Source organism: Lepisma saccharinum, chromosome 26, assembly GCF_977018435.1.
Source record: "Lepisma saccharinum chromosome 26, izLepSacc3.1, whole genome shotgun sequence".
Classification (NCBI taxonomy): Eukaryota; Metazoa; Arthropoda; class Insecta; order Zygentoma; family Lepismatidae; genus Lepisma; species Lepisma saccharinum.
In genome coordinates this window covers 9,857,453-9,882,772 of record NC_139254.1, presented here as the reverse complement: position 1 = coordinate 9,882,772, position 25,320 = coordinate 9,857,453, and the positions used below count along the sequence as shown (strand labels likewise).

Below are 25,320 nucleotides of genomic sequence, written 5' to 3'. Positions count from 1 at the left end.
CAGATACTTGAAATTAGTTTGAGAAAATCTAAAATAAGAGGAATTCCTATCCCTGTTCTCGTGTTGATATTTCCTGGCAAATACTCTGTAAGAGGCTGTCGCGGTATATTGCCGCTCTATACATTGAAGAATCAATGCTTTATAGTCCGAAGTCGATACTAAAGGTTCATGGACGTCTGCAGGATTTTTTCCAAAGAGGGGCAAGCAAGGTAGTTTTTCCGGGGGGAGGGAGGCAAACAAGGTGCATAACAGTGTTGTCTCCTCAAAAAACATTGCTTTAATTTGAAGTTATCATATTCATCTTATTTGAAAATAAGATCCTTAGGAAAATATTTGGACCTAAAAGGGATGAGGAGATAATTAGAATAAATAAATCAAGAAGACTTAGGTGGGCAGGCCATGTGGCACGGATGGGAGAGGAAAGAGGAGTTTATAGGATTCTTGTTGGGAAACCTGATGGTAAGAGACCTTTAGGAAGGTTAAGACGAAGATGGAGGGACAACGTTGAGATAGACCTAAAGGAAATCGGTAGGGATGGAAAAGAGTATATAGATCTTGCTCAGGATAGGGACAGATGGAAGGCCTGTGTTCTGCAGCCATGAACCTTCGGGTTTAAGAAGGCTAGAGAGTTAGTTAGTTAGCTAGTTATGTTCATGCAATAATTAACATATATTATTGCAGCTGAAATGGAATTGTGTGAGATATATATATAATTTTTGGTTGACTTTCATTTTCCAGGTGGGTCGTGCACCCCCCCCCCTTGCCTCTCTTTCGGACTTCCATGCAAAGGTTCTATTTTTATTTCGGTTAATCGCGATGATAAAGGATGTGATAGGTGATGGAAGTGGTATAAAGACAATGACCCAACCCATCCATATTTTCTAGTCCAGGCTCTAATCCGACATCTCCCGGGTTCGAAACTTCGAATCCCGGTCGGGCTTGGTTGTTTGTGAATGTCCATTCATCAATTTCATCATTTCATCACTCATCCCCATCTTCGCAAATTAGCCTAGAGGCACAAAACGCGAAGTAAAATAAACTAAATCAATCAATCTAATCCGACATTAGACTTCGCAGTTTATTACGCTAACCAATTTGCCACGGGATCGGCTTCTTCGTGTTTGTCTGCTTATGAAATGATTAATTAGTTATTCAAACTATATAGGTAGGAAAGCTATATAAAATAACGAAACAGAAAAATAAATCCACTTAACGTCTTGTAGTACTATCATTAACCTACAATTTCATGCTCACAAATCCACACAGAAAACTTCTTGTGGCATTAGTTTTACAGAATGGCCTTGGGGAATAAACATCGCCCATTTCCTGCTTCAGCTCGAAACAATTCAGGTGCCTTATCGAAGCTGCTCTTGAGCACGCAGGGTTTCTAACCTACTTCGCCGTAATTCAGTTGTTGTATCTTGATTAATATGCTGTATTGTAGAGTCAACCGCAGATTAAATAGGAGAAAAAAGATTTTCCCGACGGAAAATAAGTTAAATAGTAATGCTGCAAACACCGAGGCATTCTTGATAAGACGCTTGAGGAGCGTCGAGCAAACTTTCCTGAAAAAGCACAACCCCAGTATCGAAGGTCATGCTACACGTGGATTGGCAACTTTCGGGAGCATGCTGTCTGTCTACACAATTCTACCCAAATACCTGTTTGAAAATGAATCTCCTGTCCGCATTTTATTTTTCAAATGTACTTCTGACATTGTAATCATTTTGCAATTATTTTTATTTGTTCTTATTTTGCTTCGCTTTTATGTGACTTTTATAATTAATCGAAACTATGAAGATGGATGATAATTAGATTAAATTAATGAACAGACACCTAAAAAAGATATTTACAGACCAGGACTCGAACCCGGAACCTAAAGCGGATAGGTTGTGGGGAAAACCGTCAATAACTCCCGCCACGAACTTACTTATAATTTTTGTAATTTCTCACGAGTATATTTTGTTCTGTTCATGCATAATACCTGCTTTCGGAAACTTAATTTATAAGTGACACACTTATAGGGACAAGCCACGTATTGTTTGAATGGAGGGACACATCTCGTTCATATACTACTAGATACAATCATGGACTATACTTGAAATGGCCTCCCCGATGGCGCAGTGGTAGCGTCATCGCCTTGTAATGAAGGGGTCCCGGGTTAGATACCCGGTGGAGGCACAAGTGATTGGGATTTCACTTTAAACTGTAGGTCCAGTCCTGATTAGCCTAACTGTGCATAAAGTGGACTCAAATCAATCAATCATATATGATGGAAGTTAAGAAAAAGATAAAAATTTTAGAAGAGATACTGTGAACAAGTCGAATTGGAGAGAGATTGTATTTTGTCTTTTGTCTTTGTTAAATGTATTTCATGTAGTTTATATAACATGAAGTTATAAGTTAAATAAATGTTGTTTTGTTCGTTAACGTTTGGCCTAATTGAAGATTATTACAATATACTTGAAATGTGACGTGCTAAACACTACTTTCGGAGATCAGTTGGACATGGCAATTTTGATATACAAGTTGGATTTTTCTCTACTTAGATTCATTATGTCCAAATTTTATCCTAATAGATAATCTCCCAACAACGCAAAATGTTTTAATTGACTCGAATTCACAATGACTCATATACAGTGTGTTTATAAATGAACGGTGGGGTTTCAAAAATTAATAATACATCTATATATTACCTTACACGGGCAAAACGTACACCGTAAGCAGCAGCAACTGTCCAAGTTTATATAACTTTATTTATATTTGTATAAAGATAGAAATCAAGAGGGGGCAATTGCTCCTCTGTGCCTCCTTGCAGGTGCTCTTGACCGTCTGGAAGAAATAGTGCACGACAGACGTGAAAACTAAATCCATCTTCAGTACCCTTTTGTCTTGCTACTCTTAGATTCTGTAACCTTTCTTTCTATAGTTCAATGTTTGCCCCCTAACCCCCTAGAATTGATTTCCGTACAAGTTTGAGAGCTAATCTCCCCTGCACCCTGTGGTTGCGCCACTGCACCTTCTTCCGCCGTTGTTGCTTTGTGAACTTTCATCTGCTTGAAAATACTTAATTTTCTTCAAGAGCATAATATCGTTTAATAACCGGTGATAAGATTCCTCAACCCTAAATTTCTGGATTAAAGTATAATAATATAGGAGCATGGAAATCTGAAAGGGGGCGAGGATGGCCACATCTCCCCTTTAGAAAACGAATGTCAGCTAAAAGTATATATTTCACGCGTATAATTTGATCCCAGTCATAGTAATGTACATTAATTATTATAATGGGAATGCAGGAATGCGATAATTTCGAATTCAAGTGGTGTTTCTTGAGGGGGCAACACTATTATCTGGTTAATATGCCCCATGGAAAAATACCTTGCTTGTCCCTGCGTCGAAAATATCGGCAGACGTCAATGATTAGGGGGTGGGGCATGTGCCCCCCCCCCCCTTTGCACCCCGTGCGCACGTCTATGACTACTCATTTCTACACTAGTTGGAAGCTGTATTCAATTTCGAGCCAAAAATGTAATTTTCAAATCAGGATTGTTAAACGTCCACGAACCCATAAATTCTAATGGGTTCTATTGGGTTCCGCAACAACACCGGAACCTTCTTTATCGCACAGTTTTAATTCGGTCCAAGTTGCGTATTCTTTCATTTCAATATGGAACTTAGACAGTCTTTAAATTGATCCGGAAAGAAGGTCCCTGTGCCGTATTTCAATTGATCCGGAGAAAAGGTTCCTGGAACGAATTGAAATATTTTAAACATAAAAAGGCTCTTTACGGTCCAGATCCATTTATGCTTGCTAATATTCCCTGCTGAACCGGAATTGAATTGATTTAAAATTCCTGACCCTTTATCAACCCTGGTTGAAATTCATTTTTTTACAAACAACCATATTTTTAACGGCTATTACACATTAATCCCATACGATATACTGAAAGGTAAGAGACTTGGGCTATTCCTTTTTCTTCCTTGATGTTAAATAGATTATATTCGTCACGCGCCTATAACGTTACTACCTAACATTTGTGAATTGTTCTTTCCTTGTAACGTTAACATCTAACATACTGAATTTATTTACGTTCCTTATGCAGATGGTATGTACCCAACTGCATTTTGTTCCGTTCCGCTACAGTGGTTTACATTTTGTTACATTCCTATGTAACGTTAATTGACCATATTGCCTTTCACTTCATTCCGTTACGGAGGATTGCATTCATTACGTTCCTATGTACCGTTATTTACTACCATGTTGCATTTCGTTACGTTTTTTTGTAACGCTAGTATATACCACAATGCATTTCGTTACTACGTTCCTTGTATCCTTGTAACGGTAGTATATACCATATTGCATATTACGTTATGTTCCAATGTGCTCATTTCGTTCCGTTCCTTTATAACGTTAATATCTACCATAATACATTTTGTTACGTTCCTTGTAACGTCACTCTATAAGATATTGCATTTCGTTACGTTACATGGGTACCAGCAGTTGAACCATACTCTTACTCCTACAAAATGGAACGTACCGTGTAACGCAAATTGGGTACGTTACGACTCCCTGCTTTAATTTTCAACTTTACATTCTCTTTATACTCACAGGACAATTGACAGTGAACTAACCAAAGCTGTTGACAAGCCTTCATGGGTTTAGATGTTAAATTAAAATGTACTGACATGGACTGAATCGGCATAATTTAAATTTTCACTTCTTGAAAATATTGTTGTTGTCATGGTAACTTGTTGATTTTGTTCGCCCGCAAGTACGTCATAATGTAATTACACAAATTCATGTTATAATAAATAAATGTGTCATATCTAGGGGTAATATGCACAATGTAATATAATTTAAGGGTACGGAAGTTTTTCAGGCACCCTATAGTAATCAACATTATGATTTGAGTTAAATTGAATTTTACTTTGCACTAACTGGCTATGACAAACTTCACACCACAGTGGCAAGTGGCATTGCTTTGGTTTTCAAAAGTGTCGATAAGGCGTATGACACGTAGTATCCTCTTTCTTTTAGTTCTCTAAAGAAACAATCACGTGAAGTTGTAGCAACGGATACTTCACCGCATACTTCACATAAAAGTAGCAATGGATACTTCACCACAAACTTCACTCCAAAGTAGAAAGTGATACTTCACCACAAACTGCACACCAATGGGTACTTCACATTCAAAAAATGAAAATTCTATATTTCCACATTTTTTTAGGAGAATCTGGTCAAAGGTGGGTTATGACCCCTTCATCTCCCTCGGGATCATACCTAAGAGTAGCAAACAGCGTTCTAACCTATTAGCTAGCTTTCCGATAACGTAGTGGGTAACATTGTAGTCTTGTAATCAATGGGTCCCTGGTTCGATGCAAGATGGAGGCACGTGATGCTTCCTTGAATTGTAGTCATGGACACTTGTGGGTTGTAATAATTCCATTGACACTAAATGGTGTTATTACAACTCAGAAGTGTCCGTGACTGTACGTACAGTCCCGATTAGCCTGTCTGAACATGTGAGTGTACTTGGAGCGAACTTGAAGAAAACTTTTGACCGCTTAGCCTGTCTTCGATTAGTATTGTTCATCTTGCTTTGAAACGAAATGAAGTTCTGTCCCAACAGAACATTTGGAATTCATCCGAATCTTATCCCTGCATTTGCATAATTATGGAATCCGGTGCAGCTCTTATAAAGCACCAAAATTTCCCTCCCTGCATTTTCCCGTTATTATTTTTCAAGAACGAAAGCGGTAACATGCGAAGAAAGAGATGAAAGGCAAAAAATACGAAAGGAGCTTCCAATATCATGACACACAGATTAATAATAAGGTAGAGAGCTTGTCCTGTCTTCAAAGAGAAATTGGAAAAGGAAAAAAGAGGGACTTTTCCGTCGCAGTTTCCAAGCCAACACGCCCCGCTGTGGGGAAAAAAATTATCCCTCTCTCCTTCCTCGATGGTGCTGCCAACTGGTTTTAATAATCGGTCGGCGACGACATTCATTTGTTTTCCTTCCCTTCCTCAAATTTCCCCTTCAGCGTCTCTTTTTCAATCTTCAGATTCAGAGAATTTTAAGCACCTACAAGCAAATGGGTGGCGTTTATTTCAGAGGAGGTTCGTTACGAGCTGGGAATTTAATCGTCAGTTGGTTCATTGCATCTGACACATTTCTCCCGCCATTTTCTACCGATTATAAGACTGTGTTTTGTGAAGTTTAAAAAACTACTTCTTCCGGATATTCTAGTTTCCCTGGAATAGACTTGGATTTGAGTGTGTGATCTATTTCATTGTGCTTTTACAAACGTCTTGGTCAGGTTTCGCGATTCCACGAAAGTTCTTTCACCTTAGCATCCAGAGAAGACACATTTGATAAACCGTTTCAAAAGTTAGCTGTTTCCCCAAGTTAACAATTTCAGCATGTTAAAGTAACTGATTATAACGTTACTTATGTTACAAAAAATAACTCTGTTAGTTACAGCTACTTATTTTTAAAACTTGCTAGTTACGGTTCGAATTCCTAAAATGTAACAGTTACTGCTTTTGGTCTCCCGGTTGGCGTAGTGGTAAAGCTTTCGCCTAGGAATCAAAGGGGTCGCCGATTCGATTTCCAATAGTAGCACATTGCATATTGGTTCTGTTCGGTAAAACTGCAGATCCAATGCCAATATATCCGAGCATAAAGTGGACATACAACAAGCAATAACATATATTTTCCCCCTTTTAAGGGGAAAGCACAATTGGGGGCTTATAACCCCAACAACCCCTCCCAGAGCGCGCCACTGTACATGTGTTCATTTGCCAGTATTGCGTGATTGATTTCGTCTGATCATCATTCAACCTCATCTTCGCGATTACCTCAAAGGGCATGAAGCGAAGTAAGTTAAGATAATTGCTAAAGTGCAAGAAAATTGTACACTGTGAAAAAAGTTGGTGTCAAAAAGACACAAACAGTGTCCTTTATAATCATATGCCATCATTTGGTAGTTTAGCAGTGTATCCAACAGATGGCCACACTGTAGTGGTCATGTGTAGGAGGTCCATTTTGTTCAACGTTTAACTTCAGTTGTGTTAAAACATGCTGAACTGCTCTGAAGTTAAACTTTGGTCGTTCTCGCACCTTCTCTTGCTTATATATTTATACAGAGCAAGATCATTCTATTCCCCTTCTTAAAATAACGTCAGGTTGTGGATAATATAGCACTGACGGCTAGAAAAAGAAGACAAATTCGTGACGTTACTGCCACGATTCCTTTAGCCTAGGGTACCAGAGAATTTACTTAGGCACTGATTAAACTAGCATCGCAACCCTTCCAGCTACTAATGAACGTTCTACAGTATTTGGAGAACCAAGTATACGATGGCTCAAAGAGCAAATAATGTAATTCATCCTCGTGAAACTAGATGTCTCTGATGTCACCACTTTCCGGTTGAGTTAAGGAACTAGGCAAGAAGACGTTTAGCGAGTGGCCAGAAGATATATATTGATACATTATGGTGACAAAGTGTAAATGTGTACTTTTGTAAGTTTTACACGGATGTTCTCGCTCTGTGTCCTTTTGTATCTTACCTTCTCTATTTTAATTTCGTTCTTTTCCTCTATTTGTAATGTCTGTAAAAGAAAAGAGCAAATCGTTCTCAAAGTAGTTAGAGATCAGTTAGTTCATTTGAACTCTGCAGCCTAACTATTGCCTATTTTTGTGGGAGTACGAAAAAGTTTATTATTCATTTGCCTTGACTCATCTCACCCAACAGGTCGCTAGGTGCCGGGGCTTGCTCCGAGTTGCTTCCTGGAGATCAAGCCTGCTCGAAAAGGTTTATTATCCAAAATAATAGATTAGTCGAGTATCTAGTTTAATTTGCTTCTCATTCACACCCAATGGATTGCAACGTGCCTGGTAGGGCTGTAGTCGAGGGTATACTGAATTTTAGTACAGTCGAACACGTTTTGTTTTTGACTCTGTAACTATAAGGCAGTGGTTCTCAAACTTTCTTCTCACTGTACCCTATAGTCGTAACTAAACGTCTTATGTACAGTCACGGACATTTCTGGGTTGTAATGATACCACTAGATTACAATGGGATTGTTACAACCCAGCAGTGCCCATGACTGTACACCCACCATAGATTTCCTCCGAATGGTGGGTTTTGGGGAATTTTCTGGCTGCCTGATTGGTGGGGCGTTTTGATATTTTGTAGGCTTGTATCTGCAATAGGGTAAAATGGGATTGGGGCTGTATATGGAAAGATGGTAAATAAATAAACAGAATCCTACGTTTATTATTTTATTGGGTGATCCTATTGTTTACAATCTTTATGATTAGTTACAAATATAAAAATGTGAAACACGTGTGTGGAAAGAAGTATATAAAGAACTATAATTTTCATATTTTCCCCAGAGTTGTTGAAGAGAAAGTAAATAACAGACATAAGTTTGTAAACAAACTGTCAAACACACTTTTGGAGTTTTTGTTGTGTTTTCAATTCATTATTATCATCATATTGTGCAATACAGACCGAATTAAAATGACTATGGACAATTCGCCTACTGTTTCTTTTGCCGTTGGGTGTACATAGTGGTACGGATCACACTTTAAACTGCAGGTCCAGAACAGATTTGCCTTCCTGTACATAATAGTGGAAACTCGAACAAATAAAACAGTTATATTTCTGTTCTCCTTTCAACTTTCGAAGAACAAGATAATTTTGATTTTTATTTAGCCTCGCTTTTCTGCCACTTTTGGCTAATCGCGACGATGAGGATGGATGTTGACATGAAAATTATGGACATTCAAACAGTACAGCCATGCCCACGCCGGTATTAGAACCCGGTACTCCTGGCTTCGTAGCACGCTGTGATAACCACTACGACACGGAGGTCGGAAAAACAAAGGAAATCAATTTAAAAAAAGGATATTGATTTTGCTTAATAAACAACGAAGCGTAAATATTTATTGAATTCGTTCAGGTGGCCAGAGGATTATTTCAGGTGCGTATCTGCCCCCTCTTCCCAGGCACGTATCTAGAAATATGTTTCGAGGGGGGGGGGGGGTTCCGAACCAAGTGTCTCAGGAATAATAATAATAATAATGTTTAAATTATAATTATTATATAAATCAAATTAATACTAATTACAATACATAAGTTAATATTATATTATTATTACACTATTAGGTAAAAAGACTGTATAAGAATAGAGATATACCAGCGCATATTCATTACGTAGCTTACCTGTACTTAAGATCGAAATAATTTACTTAAAAACAAGTGCCCTGGCAATGAAATTAATGTCAAATAGATGAATAATTGAATATTTATCGAATAACAAAAATTATGTTACATGTAGTTGGAGAAAAGTAAATTTCTGATTAATATTTCATGCATATTATTTTGAATAGTAGTGTACACAAATCATCTTTGTAATGTCATTGAAAGCCGAATGATCCCAATATAATCCTTGTCTTACAATATGTTCAGAGAAAATTATATAACAACGGCTGAACGAATAAATTTATTTAATTTAGTACTTGATAAATCTTTCTGGGGAGTCCGGATCCCCTGGACCCCCGAAATACGTCCTTTCCTCTCCCCCTTGGGATATTCCCGTGTGGCCGCCTTATCCCGACCTCTTGATCCTTATCTATCCCGTCTGGACGAAAGGAACGTGTACAGGGAAAGCGCGAAAACGCAATTTATAGCGTATATGAGTCTCCTGCAGAATGACACATCAAACCGAATCATGACCGCAGAAAATGCCAAGTGAGTCGTGAAAGACGTGAACGGTTAAAGGAACTGCTCCCTGATACTCTTACACCAGGGGATGAAAGGATTTTTTCTCTCGCTGCTCCACAAAAATAATGGAATTAATTTGTGGACGTTGGCTGAAGAATCAAAAGGACAGCAAAACTTATTTACCAGAAAGAAGAAAAGAAGGTAAATTTCTCGTATCGGACAAACGGATTTCTTCAAATTTACAGGAGAAATTACTTACCGAATGCAGTTTCTTTATACTTGTGGAAGTTCGGGGAAGTGTTTTCTCGCATCGTTCATTGAATTTAGCCGGTAAATCATCTATTTTTCGATATAAATGTGTGAACGATGCACAAAAGCTCTTCCCTCCATTTAATTCCAGGTGGATGTAGCCTGTGTGTGATGACGTAATCCCGATCAGTGTTTCCAAACACGTGTTTTTTGTAACTGAAAAAGGTACGTTTCCGCAAATGGTTTGTGGGGCTGTGAGTCAATGGTTCGTGGCGCTATGTGTCAATCGTTCGTGGGGCTATGCGAGAATGGTGCGTGGGGCTACGCATATTTTTTTCGAAACTAATTTTTAACTATTGTAACTTATACGTGACCCTACCTAACCTAACCTTACCGGAAATGGTTCGTGGGGCTATGTATGAATGGTTCGTGGGGCTATGCGTCAATGGTTTGTGGAGCTACGTAGGTATTTTTGGGTGCAGTGGGGTGGAAACACTGCATGCCGACTACGGTAGTGAAACTGTTAATCCCATTTTGCGTGTTACCGAAGGCAAAAAGAAACTAAGAAAACTTACTCGATATGTCGCAAATAGAGCTTATTTCCGTGAAATAAGCGAAATGCCACCTTCAGCAATGTTTCTCAATGCAGAATACGTAAGTACGAATATTCAAATTAATTGAACTAGCAAATTTCAGCCGTTTGTCCGATACGAGAAATTTACCGAAAAGAATACCGATAGATGGCACTGAAAGCAAAGGAAGTTTGTTATCATACAAAATTAAACCAACAGAATCAGAGTTAAGTCAGAAACTATAGTACGAACGGGGAAACTTTATTCCTTATTAAATTAGCAGAAAAGCTAAATTTAGTTATTTAAATTAAATAAATCGAACTTTCTTTATTATTTATTTCTAGAGCATTTGAATAGTATTTATATATGAAGAGAAGCTTAGCTCCATTCCAACTGTCTTACATTCATCCTAAAATATCAAGGTTTGTCACAAAATAGCTATTTAAATACAGAATCGATTATGTATTGCGGGTTTGCCTACCATTAAACAGTTTGCATTTTTGTCATTTAGACAATGATTGAATATGGTGGTGGCGTTCTTTTGTGGCTGTCACTTGTTCGGGTTTGGTGGTCCATACAAGGGCCGAAGACTGAGGTTCTTAAAAGGTTCCAAATTTTAAAGTTTCATTAAATCATTGTAGTTTTATGTTAGTTAAAACAAAAGGACGGTGTTTGAGTGAAAACATCTTATAAATTCACACCCGTCAACGAGGTTTTCTTAAAGATCACATGCATGCTCGTTAAGATAGACCGAAAATGAAGAAAGTTACCTATAGAAAATTCTTCGTTTAATGGTAAGCCGGTTCGGTGTCCACCGAAGAATCAAGGTTAGGGTCCAGGGTAAGACATGCTATCTTAGTGTTCCTTCATCAATTTTATCTACACATCCTCATCGTCGCGATTAACCCAATGTGGCAACCTAAAATAACAAAAATGCAAATTGTTTAAGGGTAAGCAAACCTGCAATACATAATCGATATGTTTCTTTATTTAAGTAGATACTTTGTTAGAAACCATTATTTCATTTCATTCAAGAATGAATGTATCCAATTAAGGCGAAAATGATATTGAAAAATATTATATTCTTTAGTATTTCTAAAGATTGACATGGAAACCCAGCTTTCCATTGACACATGTATTTTGCATAAAATACCAATATGTAGTGATTTTCGCACCACAAGCTATAGACATTTTGCAACAGAGCTTCAGCTAAAGAGATGGATATCACTAACTACGACAGGTGTCAATGTCCAATTTGCTATACTCTGTCCCAGCTAACTGTGGAGCAGGCAAACGAAAACAAGTCTCTGCGTAAGTAGTGACGCGAGACGGCCCCACCAATAAACACGTGAGAGGGAACGGGATTGCGTCGAGGGGAAAAGCGACTGCAGTTACCAGCCTTCCCAGCAGCGTGTACTGCTTCGCTCTGGCCACTCGATTTCCTTTGCTTCTCTGACGCTATGCGCCTCCTTGCTCCAGAGTTAGCTAGGACAGGGTATAAGCGATTGTGAGATTAAGGGCACCTGAAAGCACCCTAAAGTCAACCCCCGAGTACCACTCCAGTATCTGCAACAATGTAGGCTGGACCCACCCAACGATTTATTCCTGATTCAGGATTTCCCAACTCAGGAACTTTGGAATTTGTAACAGTCCCATCTAAGGAACTTGTCTATACCAGTTGGATATTTCAGTGAAATGTCTTCCTAACTCAGGAACTATAGAACTTCCAATTGTAACAGTCCCTTCTCAGGAAATGGTCTATACCAGTTGGATATTTCATTGAAATTTCTTTCCAACTCGGGAACAATGGAAATTCTAATTTTAACAGTTCCATCTCAGGAACTGCTCTATACCAGTTGGATATTTCAATTAAAGGTCTTCCCAACTCAGGAACTGTAGAAATTCCAATTGTAACAGTTCCATCTCAGTAACTCATCTATTCATGTTGGATATTTCAGTGAAATGTATTCCCAACTCAGGAACTATGGACATTTCAATTAAAACCGCCATTTCCAATGAAAACAGCTGTTTTCATTGGAATTTCCATAGTTCCTGAGTTGGGAAGACATTTCACTGAAATATCCAACTGGTTTAGATCAGTTCCCGAGATGATACTGTCTCCATTTGAATTTCCATGGCTCCTGATTTGGGAAGTCCTGAAACGGGAATATATCAACGTCCCTATTTGAGTGTCCAGGGAACCTCCTTGTGGAGGAAACCTTAGACCATAATGCAATAGTTGTACTCTGTTCTGTTTTCCTTTGTGTTATTCGAATGCCATCACAGAATTTATTGTTGTTCTTTTTGCAGGATCAGAAGCACTTTGTTCACTTCGTGGAGATTGTGAAACGTCCGGGGCAGACCCTGGGACTCTACATCCGGGAGGGAAACGGACTGGACCGCTGCGACGGCGTCTTCATCTCGAGGATAGCCCTGGAGTCGGCCGTGTACAATAGCGGCTGCCTGAAGGTCGGCGACGAGATCCTCGCGGTGAACCTGGTGGACGTGACACGGATGAGCCTGGACGACGTGGTCATCATCATGTCCATCCCGAGGAGGCTGGTGCTCACCACGCGGCAGAGGAAGTCCCAGAAGGGGGTGCCGTCTCCGCACCTGCACAGGACGGAGCAGAAGCCTCCCCCGGTGGTAGTCATTAAGAAGGAGTTGGAAGAGGAACCTGTGGACGAGAGTACTAGCAACGGGGAGAACGGGATGCCCATGATGAAACCGCCACCTCAGCGGATGCAGCAGTACCGGGAGCCGCCATCGAGGATGCCGCATCGGCGGTCGCCTTTGGACGAGGCCGACCTCTACCAGGAGGAGCAGTACCTTTACTACAACTCGAGACCCGAGCACACGTACCGACCGCCATCGAGATCGCACGAGGAGGCTTGGTCCTACCAACCTCCTCCGCCCGTCATCACAGAGCAACCTAAACCCTCGCTTCCGCAACACTTCCAACCGTACGACCGAGGATACCCGAAGACGCTCGAGTCTCTAGCCGAGAAGGTGCACACGTTCTACGGCGGACCGGCACCTCCCAGACGGGCCGCCCAGCCCATGACCAGCACCCGCCTGCTCACCCCGGGGGCACGGCCCAGAGTCCCGCCCAGAGGACGCATACTCCGCTCGGGCAGCGACCAGCACTTGCCGAGAACGGAGCACGACCTGTACGAGTACGTCATGCGCCCGCTCAGATCGAGCATGAAGGCGTCCACGATGCAGTACCCGGTCAGCGGACGCTACGCGGACACCATGCAGCGTCTCGGTGCGCTGAGACGTCGGACGCCGTCGTTGGATTACGCGTCGGACACCGAAGCGACCACGTCCGGGCGGACGTCGTATCTGCTGAGCATGACGAGGCCGTACGCGAGCCTCAGGAGCAACTCGCTCCCTCGAGACCACCGCGGGCGTCATCGACACATGGTGAGGTTCGAGCGGGAACCAGGGATGTTGGACAGTCAGGAGGACAGTGACGGAGCGGTGTCGGCGCCAGAACTTCCAACGACGCGCAGGGAGAGAGGTAAGTGCCGCAGTTTTCTCTTAACGGAGAAGGTGCAGAAAGGTCAGGTTACGTAGGTAAATGGCGAATACGGTCGGCAGACCTTATGCCCCTGGAATTTTACTTTTTCCACACACAAACAGATCAGTTACTGGATGTGTAAAGAGGTGACCTTCTGGTAAGGTTCACAAAAGTCAACCTTACTTTGACAGTACACCCCGATAATTGATTCTTTCAGGCCCACGAGGCTCTGGCGTCTGGCCATATGCCTAGTATAATCCTCTGTATGGTTGTGTTATCCTTGTTTGTGCTGATCGCCTCTTTACAGCCTCAGGTGTTAACATAGGTAAAAGATTTTAGTCGTCACAGTCAGTGATTTTAGTTAAGGCAACGGGCATGTGACTGGTGAAAATAACCCAAGTGTTGCCGGTTACAACTTGTCAGATACAGCTACTTTCTCAATATAGTCTCTCTTCAGCTGAATACACTTGCGTCACCCGCGTGGTACCGTCTGGAGACCTTCCTGGAAACAGACCCTTCTGATAAAAAATGCATACAAAGTACAGGGTGTTAATAAAGTCCTGGTGCCATTACAAATAAACATAGCTCGGAAACTACATGCAATTGAACAATGCTGTTGATTGCAAAATGAGCTACAACTGTCCACGTTTATGTGCCATACACCTCAATGTGCGCCCCTCTAGTTGCTCTCAGAACATCAAAAGGCGGTAATCCACTTCTGCCCATACACGCCCCAGCATATCACCAGTAACAGTTAGGATACTCTCCGTTATTCTTCTTCGAAGAGTAGCAACATCTGGAACAGGAGTGCGGTAAACACAATCTTTGACATACCCCCAGAAGAAGAAATCCAAGGGTGTGATATCAGGAGAGCGCGGTGACCAGGAAATAGGTTCATCACGGCCTATCCACCTGCCAGGGAAATGCCTATCCAGAAGACCTTGAACATCCTTGGTCCAATGAGAGGGTGCCCCATCTTGTTGAAAAATTATGGTTGGCTGGAATTCCTCCAACTGAGGAAGGAGGTACCGTTCAAGCATTCGTAGTAACGTACTTTTAACGTGGTATTCTTAGAAAACTTGAAGAATAAGTTAAAATGGTGAGGGGTGGCATCGACTAAAATACTTGTCAGTTGAAAGAATCCATCCACTAATAATAATGCATTAATTGGTTAGAAATTATAACCAATTGGATGTAAGACATCCTTCACATTTTTAAAACAAATTAGAGGGAATCCATCCACAACTTCATAGAATGATTGGTCTTTAAAAATTGGGGAAAGAATTGGCCGTGAATTTCTGCAATAGGCCCTTTAAAGGTTGATAAATATCCGGAATTTTCTTGAATTTGAAACTCCATGTCCAATGATATTTCATATTTTTACAAGCAGATTTTCTTTAGTTGGTTTTGTATGCTGATTTACTGACTTCCGCATTCCAGTTACTGCCAGCACTTGTGTCGATTCGTTCCGAATCAAATATCTTGTAAATGAACATGAGTCTCACTTATCGCACAACACTTGAGCAACCTTGTGATCTGACGTCACGGGAGAAAGCTTTTTAATTTTAGGCTAAATGCCTAAAGCTATCCTTAGTTCTCTTAGCCTAAATAATAATTTTTCATTGTATTTATGCTAATGGAATCTAACCTGACAGGTCTAACCTAACCTCGTAGGCAGTGGCGGCGATTGGGTTCCAAAACTAGAGAGGCAAGTTGCCAAAACTGGGGGGACAAGGACAGTTTATTTACCCTTGGTCCATAAGGTTTAGCATAGTGATGGGGCAAAAGTGGCAAAAGGGGGGCAACTGCCCCCCTCGCCCCCCTAATCGCCGCCACTGCTCGTAGGCATTCCTCGTCTGACGTCAGAACACAAGGTAGTAAAACTGTTGTGCGAAGAGGAAGACCCAAATGAACATTGGATCGAAAAGATGGCGCTTACAGTTGTTTGTGCTTCGAAAGTCAAAACAAAGTATAGTCAAACATTGTACTATAGACAATATATACTCAAAAGTAATTTGAAATTTATACTGTTTTAAGTTTTATAAATGTATACTGCATTCAACAGATTTTTATTGTTAGGTTAGTCTTCTAAATGAAAATTCTTGTAATTACTTCTCAGTTTTTACACATTGTGACCAGACGAGTAAATGTGTTTTCAAATCTTTTTAGTTCATTCGCAACTCTCAAGCAGAACCCTGTTACAGAATCGGTTAGTTCATTTAAATATCCTGCATGACTTTTTTATAGTTCTCGCCTTCACATATTCTCACCCAACGGAACAGTAGTTACCAGGGCTTGCGCCGAATTGATACCATCCCTGAGGTGAAGCCTGCTCGAAAATGATTTTACAGTTTTTCAAATCTAAAAATTACCGTACGGTCCTCGTTTCATAAATTGGTTAACTTCCAGAGGGAAAAAAATGTTTCGAACTTCTTTACTTATCTTTTGTGTAGCAATATCCGTAACGATTTGGTTCACATAATTGCTAAAAGAAAGAAAGAATGCCGGGAGAGAAACGTTTTAAGCAACTTTCACGAAGAGAAATTCCACATTTATTGTTTTTTTTCCCCTCCCGAAAAGATATTGCGAAGAAGAGAGCCGGTAACTTTCCTTTGTAATATCAAAGTCTTCACCTTGATTCACGATAGCTTTCGAACAGAGTTCTGAATCATAACCAAAGAAAAGGGAAGGCTCATGTAGAAAGAGAGAGAGTGAGAGAGGGTGAAAATTTCGAAGTCAGAAATTCGTCTCGTGGGATGCGTCTCTCTCTTTTCTGCGGTTACTATGGTAACAGTGGGATTTCGATTGTTAAAGTTCACAGAAAAGAAAGAGGAAGAAATAAGAATCGTTCTTGCCGCGGATGGATTCCTTCAAGAAAAGAAAAGAAAAAGAAACAGCGTGTTTGCCTTGCAAAGGAATTTTTTTTAAAAGTTATGACGGAACGTCGATGTTCGGTTTGATGTTTCGTTTTCACTTTTACTTAAACGAGCCATTTTGACAGCAGCGGGGTTGTATTATTGAAGAGTTGAATTGGACTGAGTTTTATCGTCGTCTTCTAAATAAGTCTAAAAGGATTTTCAAGATTCGTGAATTATATAGTGTATTTTTTTCGAGTGTGTTAAATGAAAGTTCTTATAAGGGTTAATACCACAGGACTGCAATGCTGATTGTTTCTGAGCAGGATGTGCGTCTACGCGTAAACAACGATAGTCTACATTCTACACGTAGACTATTTTATACACGTAGATTACGTAATCTATGTAAAGAACATGGCGAAAGGTGATAACTTAGCAAAGGCGCCGTGGAATTTAAAAAAATCTACTGCGTATCAGTTGCTGATGTGTGAGGAGAACTTTTCATACGCTCCCTTCCAAATTCGAACAATTTCTCACCTAGGAAGAAACCTAATATAGGAAATATTCTAGTGTTTTATGGGGAAAAGACCAGTTTTGCCTCACGACTGCCATCTGTTGTTGTGTTTTGCATACTATTTATCTTCATCCATAGTTGGTAATAGAAGAGAAGAGAAAATTTGTTACAAATAGGATTCTTTCCATTTCGTTAGGAATCAGTATAGTTAAAAATGTCACTTTCCTTTCATGAAAGCCTTGAAAATTAATTTTATTGCACTTTAGATTGTCTACGTAGTCTATGTAAACTACAACGCTATGTAACCTACGCGTAGATTACGTGTAGACAACGCATGTAGACGTAAACTTATAGTCTACGGCACATCACTGTTTCTGAGTGACAACGTCTATTTAAGTCTAGAATGGCTTTGTCAAGTCTCGGCTGGACGTTTGGTTGAGGCCAGGTCAGCTGTTCTCGAATTGTTATCTCCTTTCAAGAAACCGCTATGATATTCTAAACTCTAGAAAATTACATACGCTTAAAGATCGTTCTAGAACATTTGCGTGAATATTAATTAGGTTTGCTTTCGCCGTTGTCTAGATATTATTAATAGTTTCATGGCCAAATAAGTGTATTAATGTTGACCATCTAATTGATTGGACTTTTTAGCAGGGTTGTTCAAGGTCCAGGAATCCATAAATTCTAAAGGGTTCTGTTGGGTCCCGCTGCAGGACCGAAATCGTTTTTCTCGCACAATTTAATTTCGGTCCAAGTTGCTTATTGTTTCATTGAAAAAAGGTTCCTGGACCGAATTTTAATTCATCCAGACAAAAAGGTTCCTGGATCGAATTGAAATACTTTACAGATAAAAAGGTTCTTTACGGTCCAGAACCCATTTACGCTTGCTGATTTTCTCTCCTGGACCGGAATTGAATTCATTTAAAATTCCTAGACCTTTAACAACCCTGCTTTTTAGCCCAATTGATCTTGACAATCAAATTGATTTTAGATTTGACTTTGGTGACTGATTTTATCTGTACTATACAATTGATTTCATGTTGGCCTCTGTTAACAGAATTGATCTTGACAATCAAGTTGAGTGTTCGGCGCTTCTTCGTCATTTTCATCTTATCATCACTCATTTTTATCATTGGGATTAGCCAAAACTAGCAGAAAATCGACTCTAAATAACAAAAATCAAATCAAATCAAACTGGCATTGATTTTGGTAACCGAATTAGTCTATTACACAGGGGATCCCGGATTCGATACACGGTTGAGGCACATAATGGTGCGGATCGCACTTTACACTGTAGGTCCAGCTTTTCTGTGCATAAAGTGGACTTTATAAACAAACTCTAATTCCAAATACTCTATACCGTCCAATCAATTTGAGATTTTACTTTGTTAACAGAATTGAACTTCACAGTCCAATTGACTTGAGATTTGACTTTGTTAAGTGAATTTGGTCTTGACAGTACAATTGACCTGAGATTTGACTTTGGCAACCGTGTTAATCTTTACAATCAAAGTTATTTCAGATTTGACTTTGTTTACTAAATTGATCTTGAGAGTCCAATTGATTGAGATTTGACTTTGTTAAATGAATTGGTCTTGACATTCCAATTGACTTGAGATTTGACTTTGTTAACCGAATTGATCTCGACAATCCAATTGACTTGAGATTTGACTATGTTAACAGAATTAATCTTGACAATCCAATTGATTGAGAGATTTTGACTTTATTAACTGAATTGATCTTGACAATCCAATTGATTGAGATTTTAATTTGTTTAATCAATTCGTCTTGACAATCCAATTGACTTCAGATTTGATTTTGGTAACTGAATTGGTCTTGGCAATCCAATCGATTTTAAATTTGACTTTGTTAACAGAATTGATCTTGACAATCAAATTGACTTGATTCTTGTAACCGATTTGATCTTTACACTTGACCTTAACTGAATATCTATTGCCATGTTGAATTGACTTGATATACGTATAGTGATAAGGTTTAAGCCGGTCTCCGTGGCGCAGTGGTTAGCACATCGTGGGCATGGGTGTTCTTTGTTTGTGCCCTCATCATATCACCACTCATCTTCATCATCGCAGTTGGCCAAAAGTGGCAGAAGAGCAAAGTAAAACAATGAAACAAAAAAAAATCAAGTCAATCAAACATTTAACCCCTTATCTTAATATTAATATTTCGCCTTCTCCTGCTTTCCACATCTAAGGATTAGAATCAGACTATAAGTCTTCATTCCTTAGATCTTCCGATTGAAGTCCTTGGCTTGACTTAAAACGAGGAAGCAATCCGTAACTGTTAGGTCACACGGAGCTATTTATTCCGGTCTCAATTTCCCATTCATGCTTGGCCTCTGAAGCATTCCGTGATCTTTGTTTACTGGGAGCCAACAATGGGTGTTGCTTGCATCTCTGATTGCAGGAGCAGACGCAAAGCCTCCGTCAGACTCCCGCATTGTAAATCCTTTCTTTGCGGGAGGCAGCCAACAAAGGCTCCGCTCTTGCAAGAAAATTGGCCACGAAAACAAAAAGGGTTGGCATCTGTTGCGCCATGCAAGGAATCGATACGGTGGGGTAGGTGGAATTCCGTTTGATTAATGAAATGCTCCTTTGTTGCGAGCTATTTTCCACGTTTTTTACTTGCAGTCGTCTTTCTCTTTCTCATTCTATCTCCCATGCTCTCCCTCTCTCCCTCTCTTGCTATACTTCTTTTCTTCCTGTCTCTCTTTGTATTTCTTTACCATTCCCTCCTTATTTCAATCCTTTTCTCTCCCACTCACTTTTTCTCCGATTCTTTCTATTCTAATACAGGTTGATTCAGAATTACTATTACAGATTTCCAAGGGTTGTAGAGGGCGACTTAGTAGATCAAGTTTTGATAAGGAACCCATGTCCGGAAACGTACCGTTTTGATATTACACAGATGACAAGATCGCATAACTTCACATCTCCCGCTTTACCTGTGTCCTTACAAGAGCTGCTCGATGTGGCGACCCTGAAGTTCGTTGCAAACAGTGTACCTCCGAAGGATGTTTACGTACACACGCTCAAAAATACCTGATGTGTGCTGAATTGCGTCTCTTGCAGCCAGAACTCGTGCAACCAGGTCTTCCTCCGACACTACAGGAGTCTCATAAAGAAGACTCTTCTTGTGGTCCCATACGAAAAAGTCAAGAGGAGTCAGATCCGGCGATCGTGGTGGCCAAGGAGTTGGTCCACCGCGACCTATCTACCTGTCTCCGTATGTTTGATTGAGATGTTGCCGGACGTCATGGGAAAAGTGTGCCGGTGCGCCATCATGTTGGAAACACATGTACTGTGTAAACAGAGGATGTTGGAAGCAGCACATATGACGTCAGGTGACTGAAGACGTCGCCCTCCGTCAATTGCCTACCGTGAAGCGGGAGATGTGAAATTATGTGATCTTGTCATCTGCGTAGTAGCAAAACCGGTACGTTTCCAGACATGTTCCTTATCAAAACTTGATCTACTAAGTCGCCCTCTACAACCCCTACAAGTATGTAATAGGAATCTGAATCACCCTGTATTTCTTCACTTTTCCTCGTTTTCTCTTTCTCTCGTCCTATTTCTTTACCCCTTTTCTCTCATTTATTTCCTATTCTCTCTCTGTCCTTACCATATGTCTTCTATTTCCACTATCTTCCTGTCCTTCTGTCTTCTTCTTTCTACTATCTTCTCTTTTCTCTCTCTGTCTCATTTTAGTTTTGTTCACTTTCCTGTTTTCTCTTTTCTTTCCTTTTGTATTTTTCTCTTTCTTTCCCTCTCCCTCTCATTTTATCTCCCATTCTTCTTATCCTTATTTATTACTTCTCTTTCCTCTATTTCTTTCTTTCACTCTTTTCATTTCAATCTCCCTTTTCTCCACCTGTCTCTCATTTCTTTACTTATTCCTTTACTATTTTCTTTTATCTTTCTCTCTCTCTCTCTCTTTTTTCCTCTCCCCAATTATATTTCTTTACCAGTCTCTCTTTCTCTCATCTCCATCTTCATCTCTCTCTCTCTCTCTTTCTCTCATCTACATTTTCATCTCTCTCTCTCTCTTTCTGGCACTTCCATTTCTCTCTCTCTCTCTCTTTCTCTCATCTCCATCTTCATCTCTCTCTCTTTCTGGCACTTCCTTTTCTCTCTCTCTCTCTTTCTCTCATCTCCATCTTCATCTCTTTCTCTCATCTCCATCTTCATCTCTCTCTCTTTCTCTCATCTGCATCTTCATCTCTCTCTCTTTCTGGCACTTCCTTTTTTCTCTCTCTCTCTCTTTCTCTCATCTCCATCTTCATCTCTCTCTCACACCATCTTCCTCTTTCCCTCCTCTATCTTATTCATCTCAATCTACTGCCAGAGGCGCACCCACGAATTTTTGTCTGGGTGGGGGCAAGTACCAGGATAAACGTACCAATAATAATAATAATAATAATAGTATTAATAATAAAAATAATAATGGCATTATTACTAGTGGTTGTGGTAGTAGTACGTTATTTTCCTCTTAAATTACGGAAAAAGGGGGGTAGAAGTCGGTGCTAATGCATTTGTTTGGAACAAACGATTTGAAATATTTTTTTCAAAACCTCAATTTCACATTAGCTAATGATGGAAAACAAGCACACAAATTTATTTCATACATATATACAACACATATTATTTAAATACATTACATTATAGAAAACAATTAGCTACATCGCGAGCGAAGCGAGGAAGACAATTTTTAGATCCAATTTTTGCAATTGAAAACAATATCGATTTAATAGGGAACAAATACTTCCACTGGACGCCATGGCATTCTCTCTTTTAAATCTCTTTTTTTCAATTAGATCATTCGGTGACCATGACCGATTCCCTCCGCTCCCTAGCTAGGGCACTGAACTTGACGATACTGAGCAAATCAGGGATTGCGAGCGAAGCGATCTAGAAAATTTTACGAAATGTATTTTCATTTGCATAAAATTTGTAAATCGAGGGGGGTGATTGCTCCTCTATGCCCCCCCTGCACATGCCCTTGGCCGTCAATGTTTGCCCCCCCCCCTTGCCCCTCCTAGAATTGACTTGCGCCAAAGGTTGGGGGGCAATGCTCACACTGTGGTTGCTCCGCTGTCTACTGCTCTTTCTTTCTCTTGATGAGTCGTTATTTAAAACTGTTGGCACGTCAGCACAATATCTATTTACATCCATTACATACTTGTAACAGAGGGAACCTTCTTCACAAAAACAAAATGAACGGGATGGATCTTTCACAAAAATAAAATACTTGCCTTTAAAACTAACACAGAGATGAAATCCTTATCAACTAAAAGCCAAACATATATGTGCTCAACCGCGTTAGCCTGCAAATATGCAGTTAAAGGGGGCATAATGCTTGGAGGAGAGGGTGAATTCATTCCCCCTATACCTCTCTATAATTACTATTTTCCAAATCTCTCTTTATACTCTCCAATTTCATCCGCTCTCTCTTATCATATTCCGTCACTTCCTTATTCTTCATCTAGTAACCAAACCTAATAATTCTTCTTTCTTGATTACGAAACTAATTACAATCCAGCCAATTGGAATTATTAATTTTAACAGAAGCGTCAAAATATTATTTGTAATTTAAAGTTTGAAAAACTTCACTTTTAAATACAAAGATGGCGCGCGCGTTAAGCTATTTTCAAAAATATTCAAAAGGAAGAAAAACTCCACACTATTTGCCTAATACTAATAGGAATTCAACTGTAAATATTGTATACTTTAAAGTAAATTAAGAAACAATACTTTAGAATTTGTAAATACAACTTGACATGAGAATACCAATGCTTTTACTTAATACTAATTTTCACATGTATGACGTATCATGTACTTTTCGAGCATTCAATTGTGAAATACCTGTCTGTCGTTCATCAGTTCTCTCATTGGTTGATTGACTTGTTTAACATGGAAATGTCAACAAAACTACGTGAATTCTGACAAAATAGTCTCCCTTTCATGCGTTACTTCCAGTGTTATTTTGCCCATGAATACATCAGTCTTAGCTGTACACCTCATAATATAAGATCCCACAACTTCAATATAGCAGCTACGTTGAGTGGTATAGCTTTATCACACGCACTATATTCTTACGCGTAAGATTCGTGCACGCTGCCACTAATAACTAGAAGTCGGAATTTAGGTTTTAACCTATTTTTCTTTTTACAGGTATGTAAGAAATAATAAGTTATGTCAGCGTTTCTTTTAAAAACGCAACAACTGATTAAGTCTTATAGTGCCTAAAAAAACTATTTGGCTTGTTAGAAGCTATTTTAGGTTTATGCGCATAAATCAAGCCTTTATTTACGTTTTTATATATTTTACAGGATTTTTGTCACACAGTGCTTTGTTTGGTCACAGAAAAATTCAATGACGAGCGTGTTTCAAACGTACCCTCTGCCAATTTACTTTCCTCCAAGTTCACCATGTTTTTCAAACCCTCTAAAAAAAGGAACATGTCTGGCGCGACTGTTACCTGTACAGTCCAAAGTGCAAACTTCTGATTCGTGTGGTCTTGCTCACTTCGGTGCTTAGCGGCATTCACGCCTTCCAAACTAACATTTCAGCATTGAAGTTTGCAAAACTGACTATGTTTTTGTTGAAATATTATTTTCAGCATATAAGATGATCCTCAGAGAAAAAAAAAATGCGGAGTTTGACTGTGGATAACATGAAAGAAGATTGTTGCCTAACTATACGGCGAAGTGTGGATTTTAATAGCAGATTTCCAATGGTAAGTTCTGCCATCGCCGTAGTGTTAGGCAACACACATAACGTTATGCAAGATAGTGCCTATTTCGGGATATAGGTGTCCCATTTTCATTGCCGGTGATTATACCTAATCAGGATTTTTTTCAGGAATTTTGAACTATTTTAAGTATTTTTGAACCTAATTCGGGATTTTTCGAGCCTAACAAGATTTTTAGGACCTATTTTAGGATTTTTAGAACCTATTTTAGGGTTTTTCGAGCTTATTTTAGGATTTTTAGAACCTATTTTAGGGTTTTTCGAGCCTATTTTAGAATTTTAGAGCCTATTTTAGGGTTTTTAAAGCCTATTTTAGGATTTTTAGATCCTATTTTAGGGTTTTTAGAGCCTATTTTAGGATTTTAGAACCTATTTTAGGATTTTTAGAGCCTATTTTAGGATTTTTAGAGCCTATTTTAGGGTTTTTAGAGCCTATTTTAGGATTTTTTGAACCTATTTTAGGGTTTTAGAGCCTATTTTAGGGTTTTTAGAGCCTATTTTAGGATTTTTAGAGCCTATTTTAGGGTTTTTAGAGCCTATTTTAGGATTTTTTGAACCTATTTTAGGGTTTTAGAGCCTATTTTAGGGTTTTTAGAGCCTATTTTAGGATTTTTAGAACCTATTTTAGGGTTTTAGAGCCTATTTTAGGGTTTTTAGAACTTATTTTAGGGCTTTTAGAGCCTATTTTAGGATTTTTAGAACCTATTTTAGGAACCTAAAAGCACGCTTTTTAGAATCTAAAAATCCGAGGTCTAGTAACAACCAATAGGATTTCTCACAAAGCCACGTGTATTTATGCACTTTGGTTTCGTTCTTAACAAAGGACGGAAAATAGTATCTTCTTCCTTGAAAACAAAAAAGTGGCAGCAGAAATAGAGTTTATTTCGAAAATTGCAACAGTGGCGGAAGGTGAAACACTGTTTGTGCTGCAATTTCCCCCACAAGCAAAGCACCTGACCTACTTGTTTGGTGTGCATGTATGTATACATGCTTTAGGTCTATTTTTTTACATTTTCCGAACACTGACTGCAGGCACGGATTTCCCAATAGGCCTAATAGGCCCGGGCCTAGAGCGGCACTTTAGTAGGGGCGGCACGGTTGTTT

The 25,320-nt window shown here is 39.5% G+C and overlaps 1 protein-coding gene across 5 annotated transcripts in view; it reads left to right on the top strand.

Moving 5' to 3' along the window:
- Positions 1 to 25,320, top strand: part of RhoGAP100F (Rho GTPase activating protein at 100F) — an 858,958-nt gene that overhangs the window by 715,043 nt on the left and 118,595 nt on the right. For all 5 annotated transcript variants that reach the window (XM_083112158.1, XM_083112157.1, XM_083112159.1 and 2 more), the window contains one exon: positions 12,865 to 14,077. In XM_083112158.1, the coding sequence (XP_082968284.1) occupies positions 12,865 to 14,077 (1,213 nt within the window). The remainder of the gene's footprint in view (positions 1 to 12,864; positions 14,078 to 25,320) is intronic.